The sequence below is a fragment of the Arvicola amphibius genome, chromosome 5, assembly GCF_903992535.2.
Source record: "Arvicola amphibius chromosome 5, mArvAmp1.2, whole genome shotgun sequence".
In the NCBI taxonomy this organism is placed as follows: Eukaryota; Metazoa; Chordata; class Mammalia; order Rodentia; family Cricetidae; genus Arvicola; species Arvicola amphibius.
In genome coordinates this window covers 30,330,002-30,352,095 of record NC_052051.1, presented here as the reverse complement: position 1 = coordinate 30,352,095, position 22,094 = coordinate 30,330,002, and the positions used below count along the sequence as shown (strand labels likewise).

The 22,094-nt window shown below is 42.0% G+C and overlaps 1 protein-coding gene across 2 annotated transcripts in view; it reads right to left on the bottom strand.

Moving 5' to 3' along the window:
* Ralgapa2 (Ral GTPase activating protein catalytic subunit alpha 2) overlaps window positions 1-22,094 on the bottom strand; it is a 264,147-nt gene that overhangs the window by 224,403 nt on the left and 17,650 nt on the right. For both annotated transcript variants that reach the window (XM_038329480.2, XM_038329479.1), the window contains exons 2-3: window positions 10,254-10,364; window positions 4,481-4,533 (exon numbers count right to left, since the gene is read on the bottom strand). In XM_038329480.2, coding sequence (XP_038185408.1) covers window positions 4,481-4,533; window positions 10,254-10,364 — 164 coding nt within the window. The remainder of the gene's footprint in view (window positions 1-4,480; window positions 4,534-10,253; window positions 10,365-22,094) is intronic.

Here is a 22,094-nt window from a genome sequence, read left to right as displayed (position 1 = left end):
AAATATAACTCTCAAAGCAGTGCACGGTTTTGAGGACTCGGGGAAACTATAAACAAACAAAAAATAGTAGAAGAGACAGAAGCAAGAAAAGAAAAGGAAAAGGGGTAGCAGAAAGACCTGTGATCTACAAGCAAAGAAGAATGCAGAAGCCAAAGAGCATATTCTCATGCCAACACTATACTGGAGAGATGTCGGGTCCTTCTAGTCCCTGAGCCCTACCCTCAGAAGTTCTGGATATTCAACCTGAGATCCCATTAGTAACCCTCAAAGGAATATAAAAGAATTCTAATTGAAACTACTCCCAAATTCCTGTCAAAAGCTGAAACAAATCCATCTAGAAAAAGAAAGGCTTAACAGAAATTAAATCTGTGTGATTCATATTGAGTTCATAACAGAAGCAAAAACAAAAAAGAAGATGAAGAAAAAGAAGCCACTGTGTTGGAAAAGATAACCAACAGATTTAAACTACTAAGTACTTTGGATATTAGAATTACCTCTAACCAATAAGCTATTTGCAACTGATATCTGCAAAAAGAGGAAAAATGAATTTGCTTCAACCAACCACATTCCAGGGCAGGCCTCACACTCAGGAGTAGCTATCCAACACAAAACAATCCCCATGGTTCTTGGGATTCTGTTACTGTTGCTGCTTGAGGTGGGGGAGTGCCCCCCCCCTTTTTTTTAGGGAAAAGAAAGAACATGAAGTTGGTTAGGTAGGGAAAGGGGAGGATCTGGAAAGAGTTACAGTAAGGGAAGGAATATGATCAAAATATATGAAAAGTTTAAATATGTAAAAATTAAAAATTACCTAAAAACACAAAAAATACAAATCCTTAAATGCAAAGTATCAGTCCCTGAAAGATTTAAAATTGGAAGATTCAAGAGTCATCATGTATTAATGCAGAGAAAAAAATTGAAAATTTAAAAACCCATCTATATTTTTCAAATAATCTGACAAAACTAAAAATAGAAACAAGTTTATGTCATCTGACAGAGTAGCTACTAAAAATTAGAGAATATATTGGTCTTATTGGTGAAGCATCAATATGAGTGAAACTCTTTAGGATAATTACATAATGATTATTTTTATCACTTCTACTGCAAATGTAACTAGCAAAGGGCTGAGCCAGTGCAATAAGTGAAAACACAGACTACTGTAAAGGCTGCCCATTATCCACAGACCATCAAAGAAAACAAACATCCCTATAAACAAAATGTGGAAACTGGATAAGTCATATCTACCTACTGCATGAATGATTTTAATTTGGAACTAAATTTTAAGCTGTAGAATAACTATTAGAAATAATGCTGGGAGCTGGGTAGTGGTGGTGTACGCCTTTAATCCCAGCACTCTAGAGGCAGAGGCAGGAGGATCTCTGTGAATTCGAGGCCAGCCTGGTCTACAAGAGCTAGTTCTAGGACAGCCTGAGCTATAACACTGAAAAACCCTGTCTCGGAAAAGAAAAGAAATAATTCTAGGAGCACTAGACAAGTCACAAGTGACTGAATGCCATAATGATCCTTCTGTTACACTCAAAACCAAAAACTACAAACCAAATTACTCAAGAGTATATGTACCCGTGGTGTGTGTGTATGTGTGTGCAAGCAAACACCAACTATGACATACATTCAGAGGTCAAAGAACAACCTCAGATATCAGTCTTCATCTTGTACCTGGATTAAGGCAGGTCTTTCCTGTTCACCTGTTCGCTAGCCTGAGAGCTTCCAGCAACTCTCCTGTCTCACTGCCCTATTCCCAGGAGAGTTATGCTGGATTTTTTTTTTTCCTTTTATTTTATTTTTCTTCTGGAGCTGAAGACTGAATCCAGGGTCTTGTCCTTGTTAGTCAAGTGTTCTACCACTGAGTTAAATTCCTAACCCCGGGATATGCTGGGATTGTAGACACCTCCTCTACCTTATTTGGCTTTCCAAATGGAATCCCAACACAGAGTGTCAGGCTTGTGTGACAAGTGCTTTACCCACTGGACCATCCTCCAGCCTGGTAATATACTACTATACTTTTCTTCTTCTCAGGACAGGGATCTCTGAGTAACAATCCTGGCTGTCCTGAAACTCACTTTGTGGACCAGGCTGGCCTTACACTCATGAAAATCCACTAGCCTTTGCCTCCCAAGTGCTGGATTAAAGGCATGAGTCACACCAGTGCCCAGCAAGGACACAGGCTTTTTATTATGCTTTGTAATGTAAAAATATGCTATAGATTCTTTAGTAAATTCATCCCTTGTTATAGAAATAAATAAAATTAGTGAAACAAATGATAGTTAACTGATTTAAGCAATGGGTTTAATTAATGCCCTTGATAAAAATAATTTCTTTGCATTCACTGCAGGGTAACAACAGGAAATACAATAACCACGACAAAATAATGTAATGGATCAGTGCCTATTGCCCCATGGAAGGGGAGCAATCCACACCTGCCACAACCAAGTCCTGGGCTGGAAATGTCCCATGCCATACTTTACTCCACTCAATTCTCCCATAGAGTTTCTCTTTCCCAGCCTCCCCTCCAGCCAGGTCTGCACATTTGGACTGACTTACAGTCATACATTTTTCTTCTCTGGGCTGGGGAGGTAACTTAATTAGTAAAGTCCTTTCCACACAAGCAAACATGGTGAGCCTGCTTGTAATCCCAGTCCTGAGAAGGCAGAGATAGGAAGATTCTAGAGCTTTCTGATCAGCCAGCATAGCTGGATAAGGGAACTCTGGGTTCCAGTAAGAAACCCTGGCTCAAAAACAAACAAAAAACCCACAGTGATTCCTGAAGAACAACACCGAGAGTTGATTTCTGCTCTTTACAGGTGTGTATGCATGTATACACACCTACCCACATACACTTTTCATTTGTTTGTTTGTTTGTTTGTATGTTTTTGAGGCAGGGTTTCTCTGTGTGGCCCTGGCTGTGCTAAAACTCACTCTGTAGACCAGGCTGGCCTCAAACGCAGAGATCCACCTGCCTCTGCCTCCGAGTGCTGAGATTAAAGGTGTGCACCACCACTGCCCAGCTTCAGTTTATCTTCTTAGATCAAACTATGCACATATTGCTTCAAACTATGAGTAACTAACATTGAGAATTTATAATCCAGGGATCCACTGTGTGGTTCAGTCTATAAAAGTGCTTGAGTTTGCTCCCAGAACCCACTTGGTGAACGGATAGAACTCCACCCTCTGACCTCCACACATGCACTGTGAAATGTACACAAACACACCAAATAAGTAAGCAAATGTTTTTCTTAATTTATAAGCCAGGCACAATGGCACACACCTTTAATTTTAGCATTTAAGAAGCAGAGGCAGGTGGATCTCTGTGAGTTCAAGGCCAGCCTGGTCTACACAAAGAGTTCTAGGACAGCCAGGGCTATGTAGAGAGACCCTGTCTCAGAAAAAAAAAAAGAATTAAAAAGAAAGAACTTGTAATTCATTTCTGAGTCTAGTTCTTCTGGTGTTCATAATCTAGCACCTGCCTAGTACATTTGAGCAAGAAGAATTTTATTGCCAAAAGCTGGATGTGGTAGCATATCTCCTCAAGTTCAAGACCAGCCTGGTCTACATAGAGTTCTAGGACAGCTAAGGATACATGAAGAGACCCTGTCTCAAAAACATTCAAAAGCAAAGACACTGCCAAGAGGTTGGCAAAATGGTTCACCAGGTAAAGACCCACTCTATCAAGCCTGACAGCCCGAGTTCAATCCCTGGGACCCACATGGTAAAAGGGGAGAATTTACTATAGCAGATATTCACATGCTTGCTGTGGGGTACACCTGCAGCACAATTCTGCACATATACCCAAATAAAATCTAACTTAATTAAAAAAACATACAGGCAAACATCGTTCCAGCTTTAAAGACTACCTACGTACACAGAGACATAGATATGCAAAAACCCCGTCAGTAGTTGCTCTTCAAGAGAACCCAGGTATGATCCCAGCACACACCAGACAGCTAACAATCATCTGTAACTCCATCCTCAGCAATCTGACACCTCTTTTAGTCTCCAAGGGCACTGAACATCTGGTGCACAGACACAAATGTAGCCAATACACCCCCACCCATACACATAAGTTTTAAAATATTACATATATATGTGGAAAAACTGAGTTTCTGTATATCACCTGCAGTTTGGGGACATAGGACATTTATGTAAAACTCACATGAAAGTACATATGGAAAGGAAAACAGCAATAGCTTATTACTATTTAGAATGTGTTTCTCGTCCAACTAGTATGTTTACATCTAGTTGGTCACACAAGCAACACTTTAGTACATTTTTTAAAAGAAAAATCATATGAACACTTTTAGCAGTATCTGTTGTAAAAGTAGGGAGAGGGCAAGGTACATGCACAGCCATTTCTATTTGTCTTCAGGTAAAATGAAGGCTCAAATAAAGTATTGTATTTTTAACAAGAATTTTAAAAGCTAAAATAATAACAAGTAGTGATAATAATAATAGTACCAAAACTTACTTCAAAAAGAAAGAGGATGGAGTCCAGCTCCTCCCTTTGTGACTTATTATTCCCTGGAAATTAAGAAAAAAAATGAGTCAACATGCTAGCACTTAAGCTTTAGAATCTCATACATGATTGCTGAAAGGCATCTCACATGCTGTAGACATGCATTAGAAACAAACTACCGACAGACACTCCGGGGGAGCACTGCTAGAAGGAGGGTCCTGAGTTGGTACATGGGGTCCATGTCACCCACAGCCACCTCTTACTCTCTTATAGCGTCCATGTTTTCTAAAGTTTGTTTCTTAACTAGGTACTCACCAGCTCAAATTATGGTAAAAACGTGCAGGGCAAACCATGATAATATTAACAAGCAAGAACATGACATCTATAGACAAGAATCTGTCTCCTTCATTACACAATTTCACACTTCATTTTTTCTTTTTTTGAGATAGGGTCTTGTTGTTGCTCAGATTGGCCTCCAACCTGATGTGTACTAAAGATGACCTTGAAATTTTGATTCTCCTGCCTCTACCTCCCAAGTACTAAAATTAGATTACAAAAGGTGTGCTACCATACTTAGTTTTATGTGGTGCTGGAATCAAACTCGGATAGAAAAGTACTCTATCAACTGAACTACATTCACAGACCCACAATGCCCTTTTGATAATATTAATCAGTAATATAAAAAATGTACTATCTGCCTCTAGCAGGAATTATCATTTATTGTCTATAGTATGTCCCAGACATTGTGCTAAGCATGTAGCTTAAGTCATCTAACTTAAGAATCAGCAGATAGTAAATATTTTAGGCTTTTCAGATCTCTTGCAACTATCTGACTCTGTTGCTACAGGCTGTACATAAATGAAGGGAGATGACTGTATCCAACCAGTCCAGCGGGGCATGGTGGTTCACGACTGTAATACTGTTAGCGTAGGAGGTCAAGAGTCACCAGGCACTCAAGGCCAGCCTGGGCTTCACAGCAAAACCCTGTCTCAACAACAAGGACAAAACAAAAGTCAAGTAAGCTATCAGTTGCAGGCTCCTGACCTAACTGAATTCTCATTTACAAATACTAAAAACTGTCTGTTTCTCAGGAATTCTGCTGGGCCCAGGGGACAAAGGAATAAACCAAATAAACAACACTCCCTACTCTGGGGAAGATTACATTTTGACAGTAGAAGGCAAACTATAAATAAGTTAGGAAACCCATGATCAAAAGCAAATGAGGAATACTAAAACCAATATGCAATTCTGCCTTGGGAAGTTGGGAAATACTTTGCTGGAAAAGCGACAACTAGGCAAAGATGTACAACGGGCAAAGAAGCAAGCTCTACAGAAATATGAGGGAGTCACACCCCAGGCAGGGAGAGTGGACCAGACAAAGTCCCTGCAGCTGAGCAGTCAGAAAACAGCCAGAAGGACCTGGAGGCTAGAGCAAAGATGGGGAAGATTTGAGCAGATGAGTTTAGAGAGTAGGTGCAGCAAAGGAAGGCAGATCAGATAAAGTCACTACAGTGATTTGAGAATGAGAAGCCACTGAGGACTTTTCACAGTGATTGTGTGAGTCGCGGCTTCAGCTACTATTCTGAAAAGAAACTTGGGGTAGAGAAAGCACAAGAATGGAAGTGAGAAGACCCTTCCTAAGGCTAGTGCCAGTCTAAATAATCAGTATAGGCAAGGAGACAGGCCAATGATACATTCTGAAAACAGCCAGCATCTCCAAGGTTTTGTCCTGAATAACTGAAAACCTGAAGTTACCATAAAGTGATTTCCTTATTCCTAGTAAACATTTCTTTTTCTTCTCTTGGTGGTGGGGTGGGGGTTCGCTTTCTTTATTGCACTCCAATGCAGACTGCACTAAAAGCAAGAGCTTCCAAAAATCTCCCACTGTTCCTATTGGTTATCATTGAATCTTTGGGAGAGTTTCCAAGATGGGGCACAGTCTTTTCCCTACCATAAGCAGATGTCTCCTTCCCTTGAATCTGAACTGACTCACAATAGCCTTTGACCAATGTGACACTAGCAGATGTGAGGCGTTTTGGCTGATCCTGAGACTCTGAGGCCATCCTGTAAAGGAATTCAATCTGGCCCGCCTGCTGGATAATGAATCTCCACATGGAGAAGTAAGACATTCTGGTCAATTGTAAGACATGTGAGTGAGGCCGTTCAAAACAGCTGACCATGGAGCAGAAGCTAGACTAAGCCAGAAAAACTCCGCAGCAGACCTAGAGAACCACACATGGAATGGTGGTTGTTTTAAGACATTAAATTTGGGAGTGATTTTTCATACTGCACAAACTAACTGATACAGTTTGGTTTTTTTAAAATATTTATTTATTATGTAGACAATATTCTGTCTGTGTGTATGCCTGCAGGCCAGAAGAGGGCACCAGACCCCATTAGAGATAGTTGTGAGCCACCATGTGGTTGCTGGGAATTGAATTCAGGACCTTTGGAAGAACAGGCAATGCTCTTAACCTCTGAGCCATCTCTCCAGCCCCACTGATACAATTTTGAATACTACTACTTTCTAAAAGAATAGACGTAAAAAAGGTGAAAAAAAGAGGAGGAAAGAAGGGAAAATGAGTTATGACAAAATATTTTGGACAGTTGGCTTATTTTTAAATCTGATATTTTAATTTTTTCATTGCTATTTTGTTTTTATTTTGGTGTGTGTGTGTGTGTGCACGCACACACATGTATACTGCAACAAGGTTTTACTAGGTAGCTTTGGCAAATTTCAAACTCACTATATAGACCTGGCTGGCCTTGAACTCACAGAGATCCATTCTCCGGTTTTCACCTGAATGCTGGGGTTAAGGCTTGAGCTACCACACTCAGCTAATTGCTATTTTAATTGCAAAAAAACATGACCCTTTTCTCCTCCAAACCAAAGTAAACCAAAGTAGAGTAGAGCAAAACTAGCAAAGTAAATACAGATCATTTCACATTTAGCATATCTACGCTTGGGGCCAAAATAAATTTTCTTAAGTTCAAGATTTATACCAGCTTAAATTGGAGATGGAAACTGAGAAACACCTTAAGAAAAGCACACGCTGGCGTCCCTGGCACAGGCTACTGCGCCATCTGATGTGGGCTAGAGCCCCAAGCTCTTGGTAAGACTCTGAGTCCCCTGCTGCATACCAGAGGCCACTGAACCCTGAGTCCATAGCCCTTCTCCTCCACACACTTCTGTTTGATCACAGCAATTGGGGTACCTCGGGAAGCCCTTCAGTTTTTCTTTCCTGCCAACCAAAAAGTCTGTCTACATTCGTCCTCTAGCTTTTCTCATTAGACAGAAAAGGCCACTCTGCACTCATCTCTGTCTCTCTACTGTTCACTTTACCCCCACCCCCTTCTCCACTCTATCTGCTCTCTCTCTTCGGACTGCCTACAGGTAGTAAGGTACAGTCCATAGCAACCCTCCCCACGACCAGCTAAAGCACAGTCTACACATGGCAGCTCCATGGGTGCTTTCCTCAGCTCTACATCCTTCTTCCCCATGCCCACCTATCAAGTTCTGACAGTTCCTCACCAAGAAATGTTCTCAGGTCAGACATGAGCTCTCACTTCCTAATGCCACTGCACCTCATCTTTCTGCATCATCAGGCTTTCTGGTCTTGCATGCTTTGAACTCTCTCCCCTGGCCTTCTGTGACAACACAATGTCCTAACACCCTTCTACTAATATATTTCTCTCCTCTTTATTTGCCGACTCCCTTTTCCTTGATATACTTTCTCCCTTGGCAACAGCAGCCGTCTATCCCCTTCTCCCAAGCTCAGATAACCTATATTTCTGCTGCCCAGCCAATACTTACTTCTGTGTTCCACAAGTACCTCAAATACAGACTGGTCATAGCTGCCTTCATCTTCTTGCCTCCCAAATATTGTTCTCCTTGAAGGTTTCTGAAGCTACAATCATACCTCATAAGTCAAACTGGGACCCTGAAAGGTTCTTTGACTTCTCCCTCTCCTATGTATCCAGTCTCACAAGAACTCTTTCTCCTCCCTTAATTACCTCCTTGCTCTGTTAGCAGCTCTCGCGTGAGTGACAGCACCAGTCAGTCCCCCAACTCACCTCTGGGCCCTATTCACTCACCACTAACTTGTCTCAGAGGTAAATGTTTTTATGGGATTTAACTAAAAGCAAAGTCCCAAATCCTTAGCCTGGAAGTCAATGCTCAAGATAGGATGTCCTACATACCTCTTTCTATTACCTTAAGTTGCAAGAAAAAGAAACAAACACATTCCCCACACATGCCCTAAAGGCACACTGCCTTTGCTCAGGCTCTGTCCTCTACCTGCAATGCTGTTCTCCGTTCAAACTCTACTTTCAGCTCCGTCCACCCACCTACAACCTTCAGGCTGAGTTCATCCCTAAGGCTAATAGAGTGACCAATCATGCCTACATAATGAAACCTCCATTAAACCCAAGAGATTCTGAATAAGGGAGCTCCCAGATTGTGAAGAACGTATCATGTACATGCAAAGTATTCTCCAACTCCATGGCAATCCGTTATCAGGACCTTCAAGACTTCACACAGAGCTTTATCTGTTCATAGGCTACCTTTAAAATCTGTATTATTCATGTGCAACACAGTAAATGAACAAAAATTTTGCGATAAACATAAACAGGTACGGTTGTTTCCCTACATTCTCCCAGCTCCTCTAGCAAATTAACCCACCCTGAGAAGAGAGTATTAGACTCTTAATTATGGTCAGTCTGTCACTGCACAGGCAGCAACCTAGAACCTGCAACTGGCATTAAAGGGGGCAGCCTTGTGGCACTCAGCCCTTAGCCTGCAGGATCTGAAACTACCTCCCTGCAGCCTAGCAAGACTGAATGGCGTTAATGGGCACAGCTGATGTTTGTTGGGGACTCTAGCAGCAGAATGGTATGCTGCATTGGTGTAAGAGATTGGGGAAAACATTTCCATTTGTTTTCCCTAATTTCCCAAACAGATGACATGAAATGGAAAGGCAAAGACAATAATGGCCCTTACTAACCAGGTGCTTTGTGCCAAGCTCTGTGCTGAAATCCTAGTGCATCTGTTAACCTGCTTCTTGCTGACAGGAGGAAACCAACATGCATAGGTCAAATAATGCTCAAGGAGAAACAGCAAGAAGGATGAGGATAGTCTGGCTTCCCAGCTACACAGTTCCTTCACCCAAATTCCCATAGCTGGTTTGCCTTCCAAAGACTATTTTACATATGGGCATAAATATGAAAACATATACAAACAAAACTAATTGATAATACAAAAAAATCTCTAAGGATGGAAGGTATGGGTAAAAGAGACACCTGACTTCATTTCACATCGCCCTTAATGGAATTTGATTCTGCTGCGGGAGTTGTTTTATTGTGTCTGACTTTTTGTAGCAAGGTCTCACTATGTAGGCCACTATGTATGAGTCTTGAACTCATGATTTTCCTGTCTCTGCCTCCAGAGTTCTGGGGTTATAGCTTATGCCACCAAATTCATCTTAAATCTGGATTTTTTTTAAATGTCCATTGCATTATTTTTCTCCCCTGCTCTTTAAATAATTTATCCCTTTGGAATTCATGCCTTCTGTGGGTTCCTTCTATTTTCCCTTTAGCCATCTGTTGTTCAATTAACACCTGTTTACGGGAACACTCAAGGGAAACAAAGATGTCAACCAGCCCACCAGAGTGATGTCTCAAAGCCCGGGAAGAAAGTTTAAAAATGCAGAACTTGTGGCTCAAGACAATATAATATCTGGAATCTCCTGTATACTCAAAAAAAAAAAAGAGTTGTAGAAATGCTTACCTTTTAACTTCAAACTATTTTCCAGTGTTATAAAATTTTCATAGAAGATGAAATATATCTGAGAGTAGTTGGTCTCAAAAAACTGCTTAAGATCGCTTGCATCCACATTATCTGAAAAGAGAAGTTAGCATTTACCTCATTATTAAAAATCATAAATATATAGCCAGGTGTGGTGGTTCAGGTCTTTAATCCCAGCATTCAGAAGTTAGAAGCTGTATCTCAGCCAGCCTTGTCTACAAAGTGATTTTTATTTCCAGGACAGTCAAGAGAAACTCTGTCTCAAAAAAAGAAAAGAAAAGAAAAGAAAAAAGGAAAGGAAAGGAAAGGAAAGAAAGGAAAAGAAGGAAGAAAAGAAAAAATAAAACAAAAAATAAAAAAAATATTCAGAAAAATTTTCAGAAATGAAAAAAAATCAAGCTAGTCTTACTCCCTTATGAGAAAAAAACAATACAGTATTCTCGTTTTTTTATTCACCTAAGAGAGGTCAGAACTGCACAGGGGGTGCCACTCACCACACCAATGTGCAGGAAACTGTGAGGGCCATGAAAGACCATCAGGACTGCTGGGGGAAAACACTCACAGACCAGGTAAAAGACGGGAGAAAGTGAGTTGGTCTGTTGAGTTTCTTTGGGTGGAAGAAGACATGGAGAGTCATAGAAGAAGCAGCTTTGACAGGGAACAGTCTGTGGACTTTTGGAGGTCACTGGTGGAGGTCTTATCCCCTCCCTCTCCACCACCACAGTGCTCCAGGCACTGTGACCAAGCACGTCCTCCCAATACATCCCTGCAGTCACATGCACTGGGCTCGCGTGTCCCCTTCCTTCTCTCGCCTAGGTGCCCCGCCCTCACTCCCCCTTGATATTGTGAATCATGCATTCCTGCTGTGATCGGGGACTACATGCCAGAGAGGTGAGTGGTACAGTTACCATTCCCACCAGGTTCCTTCTTCCCAGGGGCCTGCTCAACCCAGGCAAAAACCTCAGCTGGGGAGGTTATCCACTTTCAACAAACCTTTGTCCATTTTTCTAAGATGGCAACATTGTGCCATTTACAAGATCCTGATTACTGAAGTTAATGCCTTAGAATTATACATATAAGGGAAATTAATTCTAAAGATTATTCAAGAAAAGAAACCAATGGTGCCACTCAATCTGCACAGAATAATATTCCCTGGGTTTGCAGTCCTGACTAATACTGTAACTCCATGAGGCACACTCTCTGCAGTGCCCAAGTCATAGTTAACAGCATGGGATCTACAGAACTGACTTCCTCTGGTTACCACAGAAAGCCCTTTTATGTAAAATTTTTTACAAGTTCTTAGAAAAATGCATCTAAAATGTTTATAAACTCAAATGAGTTTTTAATTTCATATTATTTTTACTGCCCAAAATAAAGCACCACCAAACAGTAGACTCTTAGTAGCTAACAAACTGACCTTGGTGAAAAAGGCCCAGGATGAAAGTAGTGTCAGCCCACCGGGAACACCTTCGCTTTCTTATCTATGGATTTACTCACTTGATTGCTTATTGGTTTATTTAGAGACAAGGTCTTCAACCCAAGCTGTCCTCCAACCTCCTAAATAGTGGAGGATGACCTTGAACTTCTAATCCTCCAGCCTGCCTCCACTTCTCCAGTACCGGCTGGCTTTACGGGGTATTAGGGATTAAATTCAGAGCATCACACATACTAAGCAAGCACTTTACCAACCAATGACTACTGTCATTCTTAGGAGCAACACAGGCTTTCTAGGAATCCTTGACAGCCTTATTCAGAATCTGCCTGTTGCAACATGACATCTATGTTCTGTTGCTCTCAGGATTTCCTGTTTTGTAGGTATACAAGTGGTAGTCATTATTTTAGCACTGACTGTTGTAGGGTGTTTCTTTTATTCAACTGATTTATGAAAATATCAGGGGTTTAGTGATGTATGAGTGAGACTAGGTTCTGTGAGGACAGGGACTGTGTCTAACAGAGAAGACCTGATTCGCTCAGGAATCCAGCATGCCCCGAGGAATGAAGCAGTAGGACACGTCCCAGAACAGGGGAAGAACAGGGTGAAAGTCATACAGTGGAGGTGCAGACAGACTGCCAGGAAGAACTGTGTATGTTTTAACTGCAGCTCAAACCACTGGCAAGCCTGGCACTAAATGCCCTTTCTGCCAGAGCATTAAGAACAGGTGGCCCAGTCACCTCTCACTGTCAGCTAAACCACACCACCCACTGCCAGCCTGTCTGCACCTCCACTGCACATGACTGTCCCCCTCAAGCCCTACACTCTACCCTCTGGGATGTCTTTACACTCCTCAAAGTTTCCAAACTTTTTTCCACTTAGATCCCCTAGGGATACTGGCGTGACTCCCAGACCATCCATCCTATAACTAGCTTGGCCTCATCTTCAGAAATGGGATTGCTCATTAATATCTCAAAGAAATCCACAAATGTCCCAAGTGTCACTTTATACTTTTCATCCAATCTTTTGCCTTCTTCCTTGCAGTGAAAGAGCTTTAGGCTCAGGAAGCCAAAGGGAAACAAAGCACTCCCTTAGCAGGGAGGTACAGGTACAGAAGCATCAGTACAGCCCAGACAGGTTACTGGCTGATCAGCAAATCTCCCACCTGAACCCTTGGCCCCTGGTCCCTCCAAGACATTCAAAATACCAACAACCAGAACAAAAACAGGCCTCAAGAACTGAAGAGCTTCCATATAGACCACAATGCTTTCCTGAAGCCAAAGGCCAGGTAGCAGTCACCTTATCAAGCAGTCTTGATAAGAGCTTAAAGCTCTCTTTGGCAGGACAAGTAGATATCTTCAAGGTCATCCAGTACACAGTAAGCCAAGCATAGCACTACTACAAGCATAGTGTTACTAAACACTCAGTTTATTTTCACCAGCTCAGGACTCCTCACTGTCCTGGGAGTCCTCATCAAAGACAGCACTAAAATGAGCCAAAATTCCAACCTACCCTGCTACATCTGTATCATTTGACACCTTCACAAGAACAGAAACTGCACCCAGGCAGGAATTCCACCTGCACGGTTCACTGCTGCCCCTTCTGCCTCAGGAAATGACCTGGACTACCCATTTGTTAAGTGAATGAACAAAGTCTGATTACCAGATGTTTTAAACATCTAATCCAAGATCCAGAGAATACAAAGATAGGTCTTACAGAAAGCACTGGAATTTAGCACCCTGAAAAAAAAAAAGGATTAAAAGAAAATAATTTTAGCAAAACCAATTTTAAGAAGAGATATAAAGGATGGGTTTGCTGGTGGGGGGACCCCTATAACCACAAACTTTCTTTAGATAAGCTTTTTTGAGTAATTCATTCACTTATTGTGCCCTATCACTGCCAAATAGCACTCTTAAGTCAAGTGCTCAGAAATTCAAAGAGAGTAAGAGTCAAAGCCAACACAACGAACAAGTGAACATAACCAACAACAGCCAGAGCACCAAGGCTGAAGCCCATGCTGGGCACCACAGCAAGAAGTAGACAACCCCACAAAGGCAAGTTTGGGATATTAATAATGCATATAGTTACGGTCTGCATTTCACTTTACATGAGATTATGATGAGTTATTCTATTCTACCCTCATTACAACTCTGTGAAGGAGTGGAGCAGTGTGGGGATCACCTTTAAATGATCTCCTTTGACCTGTCCAAAACAACAAGAAAGTTAGGAAGTTCGGGCCTGGGTGGAATTCCTACCTGAGTTTCTGACTTCAAATCAAAACTAGAAGGCAGGTCAGGAATTTAGAGGAAATAAATGATCCCTGAAGATGTGCAGAAAAACCAAAGGAAAAAGAACAGGAAGTGCTCAAAGTGAGCAGGCAGAGCAGAGTGAGCAACAGTCAGCAAGAATGGGGAGCAGAATGACAGCTTCAGGGACAGGTGAGGACAGAGCCAGGTCGGAGGCCTCCGCTCATCCTCTGTGTCTGATGATGAAGCTAGAAGCTGTCTTATTACCATCAGCAACTCTCCCAAGTATTTCCAAAAAACCACAGGGAAGCAAATGCCAGACATCCATCCCTACAGAGCTTGAGGTCAGTTCTAAATTCTTTAAGTAACCATTAATTACTCCTTCACCATCAGCAGCCAGTAAACTGCATTACTTTCCCATTTTTTCTCAAAGATAATCTGTATAGCACATCAAACTTTGCACTCCTGTACTGACAGCCTTTTCTCCACTTCCAGCTGGAAGTCGACAGCAAAGACTAATGGCAAAACCTTTGGAGCAGACTATGTCTGGCTGCAAGCACTACAGGGTCTGAGACAAATGAGATAAATTGCTCCTCAATTTCATCTGAAAAACAGGACGAACAGTGGTCCCTGAACTGCAGGGCTACCTACGGTGAAGAGAAAATAAGCATATGCAGAATGCTTGTAGAATGTCAGTTGGCATCATATAAATGTTAGCTGTTTCTTATAATTACTTAGCTCCTGGCAAAGCTCTCTCACCAGGAAGAAAATAACACAACCTCACCTATGTATGAAGCCATCAAATTCAATGACTCAAAAATTCATATACTTAACAAGACCATCCCATATTAAATAGTACTTAATCCCAACACAACAGTAAATACTGCCAACAAGCATACCCACGAAGCCAGGCCAATTCTCCCTCCATCTCCTTCTATACATGATCCTTTTCAATGGCAATTCTATCGCTCTTTAGTTAGAAGGGTCAAAACATAACTTGCTTCAGCATATCCCTATAGAACCAAATGAAGGGGAGTCTGTAGCCCACTCGGGAGTCCCAGCTGAACTCAAAAGAAGCGAAGGAAGCTCAAGCCCAGATCCTCTATGATAGAGAACCTTCAGACATCCTTTACCCGCATCCTAGAGCTAAGAGCCACCTGGTTCCGGACACGCATTTGTGTATATTTTCTATTTAGTCCAGTCACCTGAATAATGTTACTGAAGGCCAGATGATCAAAATCATAGGTTTGTGACAGTGAAAAAGGGCAAGTGAAGAATTCAAGGTGACTTTCCAAATCAATCATTTATAAACACTTGGTAAGAACAAGGAAACTGGAGGTTAGGGAGGGGAGCAAGTGCTTGCCGAGCAAACCTAAGAACTGAGTTCAGATTCCCAGCATCTATGTGAAAGCCAGGTGCGGCACACATCTATAATCCTAGCACTTTTGGGTGGAGTTAGTCAGATCTGGGGGCTTGCTGGCTAGCCAGCCTAGCTGCAACAGTAAGCTCCAGTGAAAGTGAGTGAACCTTGTCTCAAGAAAATGAACAACAGGAAAAGACATCAATGTCAACCTCTGGGCACGCACAGAGGGGGTATCTACACATACAAATACATCACAGGCACAGAGAGAGAGAGAGAGAGTGAGAGAGGGTGGGGGAGATAGAGAACAAGGAAAATAATGTACAATAAACTAGGCAGACACAAGGCTAAAATTTTGTCAGAAATGTATGTCACTAGTTTTAAGCCTAGTATGATTAGTTTTATTGGCCAATATTAGCCTTAGAGGCTGATATGATTTAAGTAATTGCTTAGGTAGGTGCTCTCTTTTCTTCATGTTGTAAAGATGTCATGTACTATTTGTTCCCCTAGACACACCTATAAACTGTGCCCACTCACAGTGTCTCCAGGCTGATCTCCTGGCCTGCTTCAGTAAGTGGTGCTTACAGAACAGTACTGGCTGGGAAAGTCTGAGGTAGTCAGTGATTGAAGAGAACTGAGAAAACACAGGAGCACATTTGGACCCAACCCAAGAGGCTAGAGCCAAACCCAGACAATCAGCAGTCAGAAGCAGAACCGCCCTCGGCAGTACAGACCCAACATCAGGAGAGTGAAAAATAGATGCTTGTTGAGGTCGGGCTCCTGGGAGCTGCTGAGGTCAGAGCGGGTTGTTATGAAACGCTGTGGAAACACTAGTGCAGAAGAAAAAGTGGGTGCAAACAACTTCACTGATGGGAGGGCCAGCGAGTGAGCGAACTACACAGATGCCCCAAGGACAACACACTGTCACCTCCAGTTAAAAAAAAGAGTAGGGAAAATGCACTCAAATAGCACAGCCTGCACCTTGACACAAACTTTCTATCAACAGTGACCCCATCCTAGCCTGAGTCAGGAAGGACTCCACGTGACATCAAGTGGTTCATCTGAGCACCTCCTGTGCCTGCAGTCAAGTGCTGTAAAACACTGTGGCAGGTAAACAACAGGAGCTTATCTACAAGAGGAAGCCAACTGTACCAGGAAGCTCTCCAGACTCAGCAGCTTTACTGTCAGAGAACAGAAGGCCTAAAACCAATGTGGCTGAGGCTCTGGTGGGAATACCCCATACAGGAGGGACTGAGAGAAGGAGGCATAGCCCTTTATCTTAGCTCTGTTTATCTCCCCAAGTCTGTTAGCAGGAAGGGACTCCAGCCTGGCTCCCCACCTTCTGGTTTCAGGTGTGCATCCTGCTCCAGAGAGAGTTTAGTCTCATGGCACCTAAAGCATAGGCATTAAATAAATGCTCACTGAAGAGATTATTAGTCAGCAGAACTTAGATATTCAGAGAGACTTGATAATTTAATCCCCTTTTATGGATGAGACAAAAGCATTACTGAAGGTCACAGCGAACAAGAAAGTGATTTATTTTTAAAAATCAGAGCAAAACTTCTTACAACAGCAGTCCAAAAGATTCCTAACTAAGAAGAAAGACAAGGGCTTCTATCCTAAATACAAAATAAGTCCACAGCCATACCATCCCAAACATACTCAATCTCATCTAAACACAAAATAAATTAATAAAACAAGACAAGCAATGATACCTACTCTACAGCAATTAATTTCTATTAATTTTTTAAATTAACTTCTACTAATTTTCAAAATAAAGGCACCATAAGCATATACGTGTCCATCCCTTAAACTATTGCCAATACTCATTTTATAAAATTAGCTCATATCTATACACCATCTTTTATTTAAGTCTGCTATATTAGAAAGATATCTGGTTAAAAAGATGTTCAACAGGAAAGCTTCTAAGCTTGCTACTATAGGATTTTTAAACGAATTGATATCAATTTCTCTTGTACTTTTAATAAGTAAATTGCTTAATAATTAGAATGACGAACTATCACCACTTATTTACTGAAAGACATTTATGCCTGCTGTATGCAACAGTCACATGTGCAGGTCGGAGGATAGCCTCAACTGTCAGTCCTTGCCTTCCAATTTGTTTGAGACAGCATATCTTGGATGTTCACTGATGCCTACCCCAGGAGAGCTGGCCTGTAAGCTTCCTGGGACTGTCCTCTCTCTGCCTCCCATCTCACCTTAAGAGGTCTGGAATTATACATAAACACTACACCCAACTTTATGTGAGCTCTGCAGACCCCTCACAAACTGCACAGCAAACACTTTAACCCTAGAACCATACCCACAATCTTGGCACAAATATGAGTTAATGCAACCAAAATCTCACTTTTAAAAAATTAAAATATGTACCAGGAATGGTTCACATGCCTTTGATCCCAACACACAGGAGGAGGCAGAGGCAGGTTGATCTCTGTGAATTTGAGGCCAGCCTGGTCTACTGAGCAAGTTCCAGGCCAGTCAAGGCTGCAGAGTGGGACCCTGTTCCAAAAATAAAACAAAGTGCCTCCTCCAAGCTATCAATTCCCTTTATCTCTCAAAGTAAATAAAACACAAGGATCACACAACCTAAGTTCTGATTACAACAATTACAAGGAATTTCAAAAAGAAAAACAACATTTAACATTCTGTTAGTGAGCCCACACCTTCCACAAATTCAGCCTTGAGTTCGAAGTACAAGGTAGTCCAAATCTGGCCCTAACTCTCATTTTTATTCTGGGTTGCGTCCCACAAATCCAAATGCTAACAGCAAGTTCTTCAGTTGCTGGCATCAAAATCCAATCAAAAATAAACCCCATCTTAGTTCTCCCTACTGTTTCTCATCTCTTTCTCTGCATATCTTTTTTAGTCTCAGACACAAATACAATTTCTATGAAGCTTTAAGAATCAGAAGACCAAAGTCTGTTTCAAAAGTATGCTTTGTAACACATGAGACTTCATATTTCTGTAAAACTCTCAAGTAGTACAATACTTCCAACCTCACCCAATTATAGGCACTAGACATTTTTGATATGCAATTACATCCCCAAACTCATTCAGATATTAACTAATAATATATTCAAAACAATTCTGGCTCCTCTCTTAATCCCCTCTACCCACACGAGCAGGAGAATTCCCTCCTTGTTCTTTGCAAGACACCTGCTCCCTCTCCTTTGGGTGGCAACAATAAACTGCCTACGAAACTTTAAGGCTGCAGTCAGAGGCAGTGGTCTAGGAGCACTCCCGAGGTGTACATTAGGCTTCCTCATTTGTATTCATCTCTTGAGAACCTCAGGCTTCTCACACGCCCCTCATCTTAGATACCAACACCACACCACTCTGGATATTCCCGTCTCATCCCAGGTCTCTAACACAGTGCACCCACCTGCTACAGCCAGTACAACTCAACAAATCTCGAGTCTACCACATTTCTAGTAGAGCTCAGACCCTCAGCTCTGCCTGAAACCTGGCATCCCCTAAGAATATGTCCCTCACAGCCACCAGGTGAGGTTTTTGCCTTCCTCACTCACATAATACTTGGCCTCAATGAAGTGTGGCACTTCTCTGCCCCCTCACCCTGCAAACACACACCTTGAAACTCTAACATAACACATACACCACGATTTCTAGGCCATTCTGGTCCTTCCTTTCTCACATATACAAAGAGCTCCTTTGCTGCTCATCACATCATAGACCAGTGTCCACCCCAAGCCCAGCTGGAGTGGCACACTGTCTCTTCCACCCCAGTACACTCTCCAGAAACTGTCGGGGCCCATTTCAACATTTACAGAATGATGCCTGGCTTCCTCATCCCTAATGAAGTCAGGTACTCCACCTCTACCACCCACACCCACAGACGGCGCCTCGACCTGGTGATTACCCGCCTCCTAAGCCTTGGTTTCAAGTGATTCATTCTCCCATTCCCTGCCATCTTTTATCTTTCCTGCCCACTCCTGAACCCTGATACCGGCAACTCTTCAACCCTACTGGATCCACGGATCAAATCTCAAATCTACCATCTTGTTACGATCCATGTTGTACTCGAGTCCTCATTTCCTCGGTTTCCAATTTAGTTTCCATAGCCCATCTTTTTTTTTAATCACACTTTTATTTATTGGGAGGAGCATTTACATGTAGTAGCGTATAAAATGGAAATCAGAGAACAACTTGCAGGAGTTGGTTCTCTCCTCAGTTCATGTGGGCCCCAGGGACCAAACCTAGGTTACTGAACTTGGCAGTGGGTGCCTTTATCCACGGAGCCATCTCTCAGCCATCTCACCAGCCTGGTCTTTTTAGGACCCTTCACTGTCCTCAGCCCTTCCATCCTTTGTCTTCCTTCACAATTCCTAGTCTGTTTCGGCTGAACGCATTTATCTGAAACCAAGCCATGTGCTAGGTACAAAAGTTTTTTTTTTTTTTAATGTTTATACTATGGGATGGAGAGAAGTCTCAGAGGTTAAAAGTACTTGTTACTCTTGCAAAGAACCAGAGTTAGGCTACCAGCACCTACATTGGTGGCCTACAACCTTCTATAACTCTAGCTCTCTGAGATATGACACCCTCTTCTAGACTTTGCAGGCACCTGCAAGCACACACATACACACATACACACATACACACATACACACACACACACACACACACACACACTAAACAAAACAAAAATCAATGCATATGAAAGAAAAAATCCAGCACATATGTGATTTATAATGCATAATACAAAACAAGCACTTTAGACCACCCACGAAATGAAGGCACCAGGTCTAACCAGGCTTTTGCTGTCCTGCTCTGAGATTATCACTGTTAATACAATGGCCAATATTCAGTGTTCCCAAGGCCAAGAGAAAATACACATGTACCCTGTGCCCGAGTTTCACTAGCCTGGGCTTCAGAAGGAATGGAGACTCATTGGGACCACTACACAATACATAATCTTATTTGCAGAAGAAAAAAATTCTTTTGGCTTCTTTGGTACTTCTGTTTCTTACATACATTAGAGTCATATTTTACTGTTACCCTAGTTACATACTAATTACACTATTTAAATGTTTAAAATTCCCCCATATGTATACATGTATGTATGTATGTACATGTGTATGTATTCAAAAACTTGTCATAATTGGCAACTAATTTCCATAAGGGTTCCACAGTACTTTAGACTACAATTTTAAGAGCTGCCTGGAGCAGACACTGTTGGTCCTCTCCAGCTTCATCACCTCACCTACTCACCCCCACAAACAACCCCTCACTCTTCCTAACAGAGTTTCCTCAGGGATTATCCTTCAAAGAGCTGTATCCACTGGGAAGGATGGCCTATACCACACCCATAGGAGTGGACCTGACACAACTGAGCCAACTGACGGCAAGACAACCCTTGCAGGTGACTACTATGGACCAGAGCCTATGACACAGTATCGATCCATTTAAACAGAAGTCTGAGAGAGAGGTACTGGGAAAATACTCATTCTTCAAGGGACATAACGAGAAGCGGCTTTTTTCTGCCTCTGACTGTTATCAGTCCACCTGGATAGCTCTGGGTATTCTGACACTGTGCCTCAGTGAGGATGACACAGGAAAAAGGCTGGAAGCCTGGACTGTCAACACTGGATTACCTCACTCTGGCTTGCCCTGCCCGAGGGCCTCTTTATATAGGAAGGGAAAATTCCTTTTAACCACTTATATTAATTTTCTCTTAGTTACAGCCAAAAGCATCCTTGTACACAGATAGCTGAAATAAAATACAAAATAAATACTAATACCAATTGAAAAGCTCCCAGAAGCCAGGTAGTGGTGGCTCATGCCTTTAATCCCAACACCCAGGAGGCAGAGGCAGGTGGATCTCTAAAATTTGAGGCCAGTCTGCTCTGTAGAGCAAGTTCTAGGACAGTCAGGGTTATAGAGAGAAAACCTGTCTCAAAAAAACAAGAAAGAAAAGAAACAAACAAACAAAACAAACAAAGAAAAGTTCACATAAATCTCATCAGACATTTTTAAGGCAATTATACTTGCACATTCTTGTCCTAATCTGGACTGGAGCCAGCTTATATCACAGGGGGATATATGTTTGATATATGGTAGAGACAGAAATAAGATAGGTAAAGTAAAACCTAAATGGCTACCTCCTTCCTGCCACTCTCAACAGCTAAGAAAACAAAAAAAGTGGTGAAGAAGGCGGGGAAGGCCATCAAATAATGCTTGTGTCAAATAACTGTTATTAATAATATAATAATAGCCTGCAAACAGCTCTGCATAGGGTGACTCAATTAACCCTCGAGCAACAGCAGGAGGCAGGTACAGTCTTTACTGCTGTAGGAAGAAGGAAGGGTCAGGGAGGGCGGCTCACTCGGGTTTTGACTCCACACTGCTGGGCTCCCACTGCTCAGGTGACTGGGTCCACACTTAGGAAGAAGAGGGGTGGAAGAGTAAGGGGAAGCCGACCTGGAAATGAACTTTGTTTCATTTCGCTAGAAACAACAACAAAACCCACAGGAGAGATATGGCATAGGCTACAGACTCATTTGTAAATCCAGAAAAAGAAAAAAAAAGCCTAGAAAGTAGCTTAATTCATTTTACATTTTAAATTTTTGTATGTATATGAGTGCGGTGTATAAATATGTATATATGTATTCCCATGTGTATGCAGTTGCACATGAGTGCACATTTCTGGACACCTGAAGTTATTCTCCACACTATTTATCAAGGCAGGGCCTCTCACGGAACCAGACCTTACTGATTCCCCAACTCTGACTAGTGTAGCAAGGAAGCTT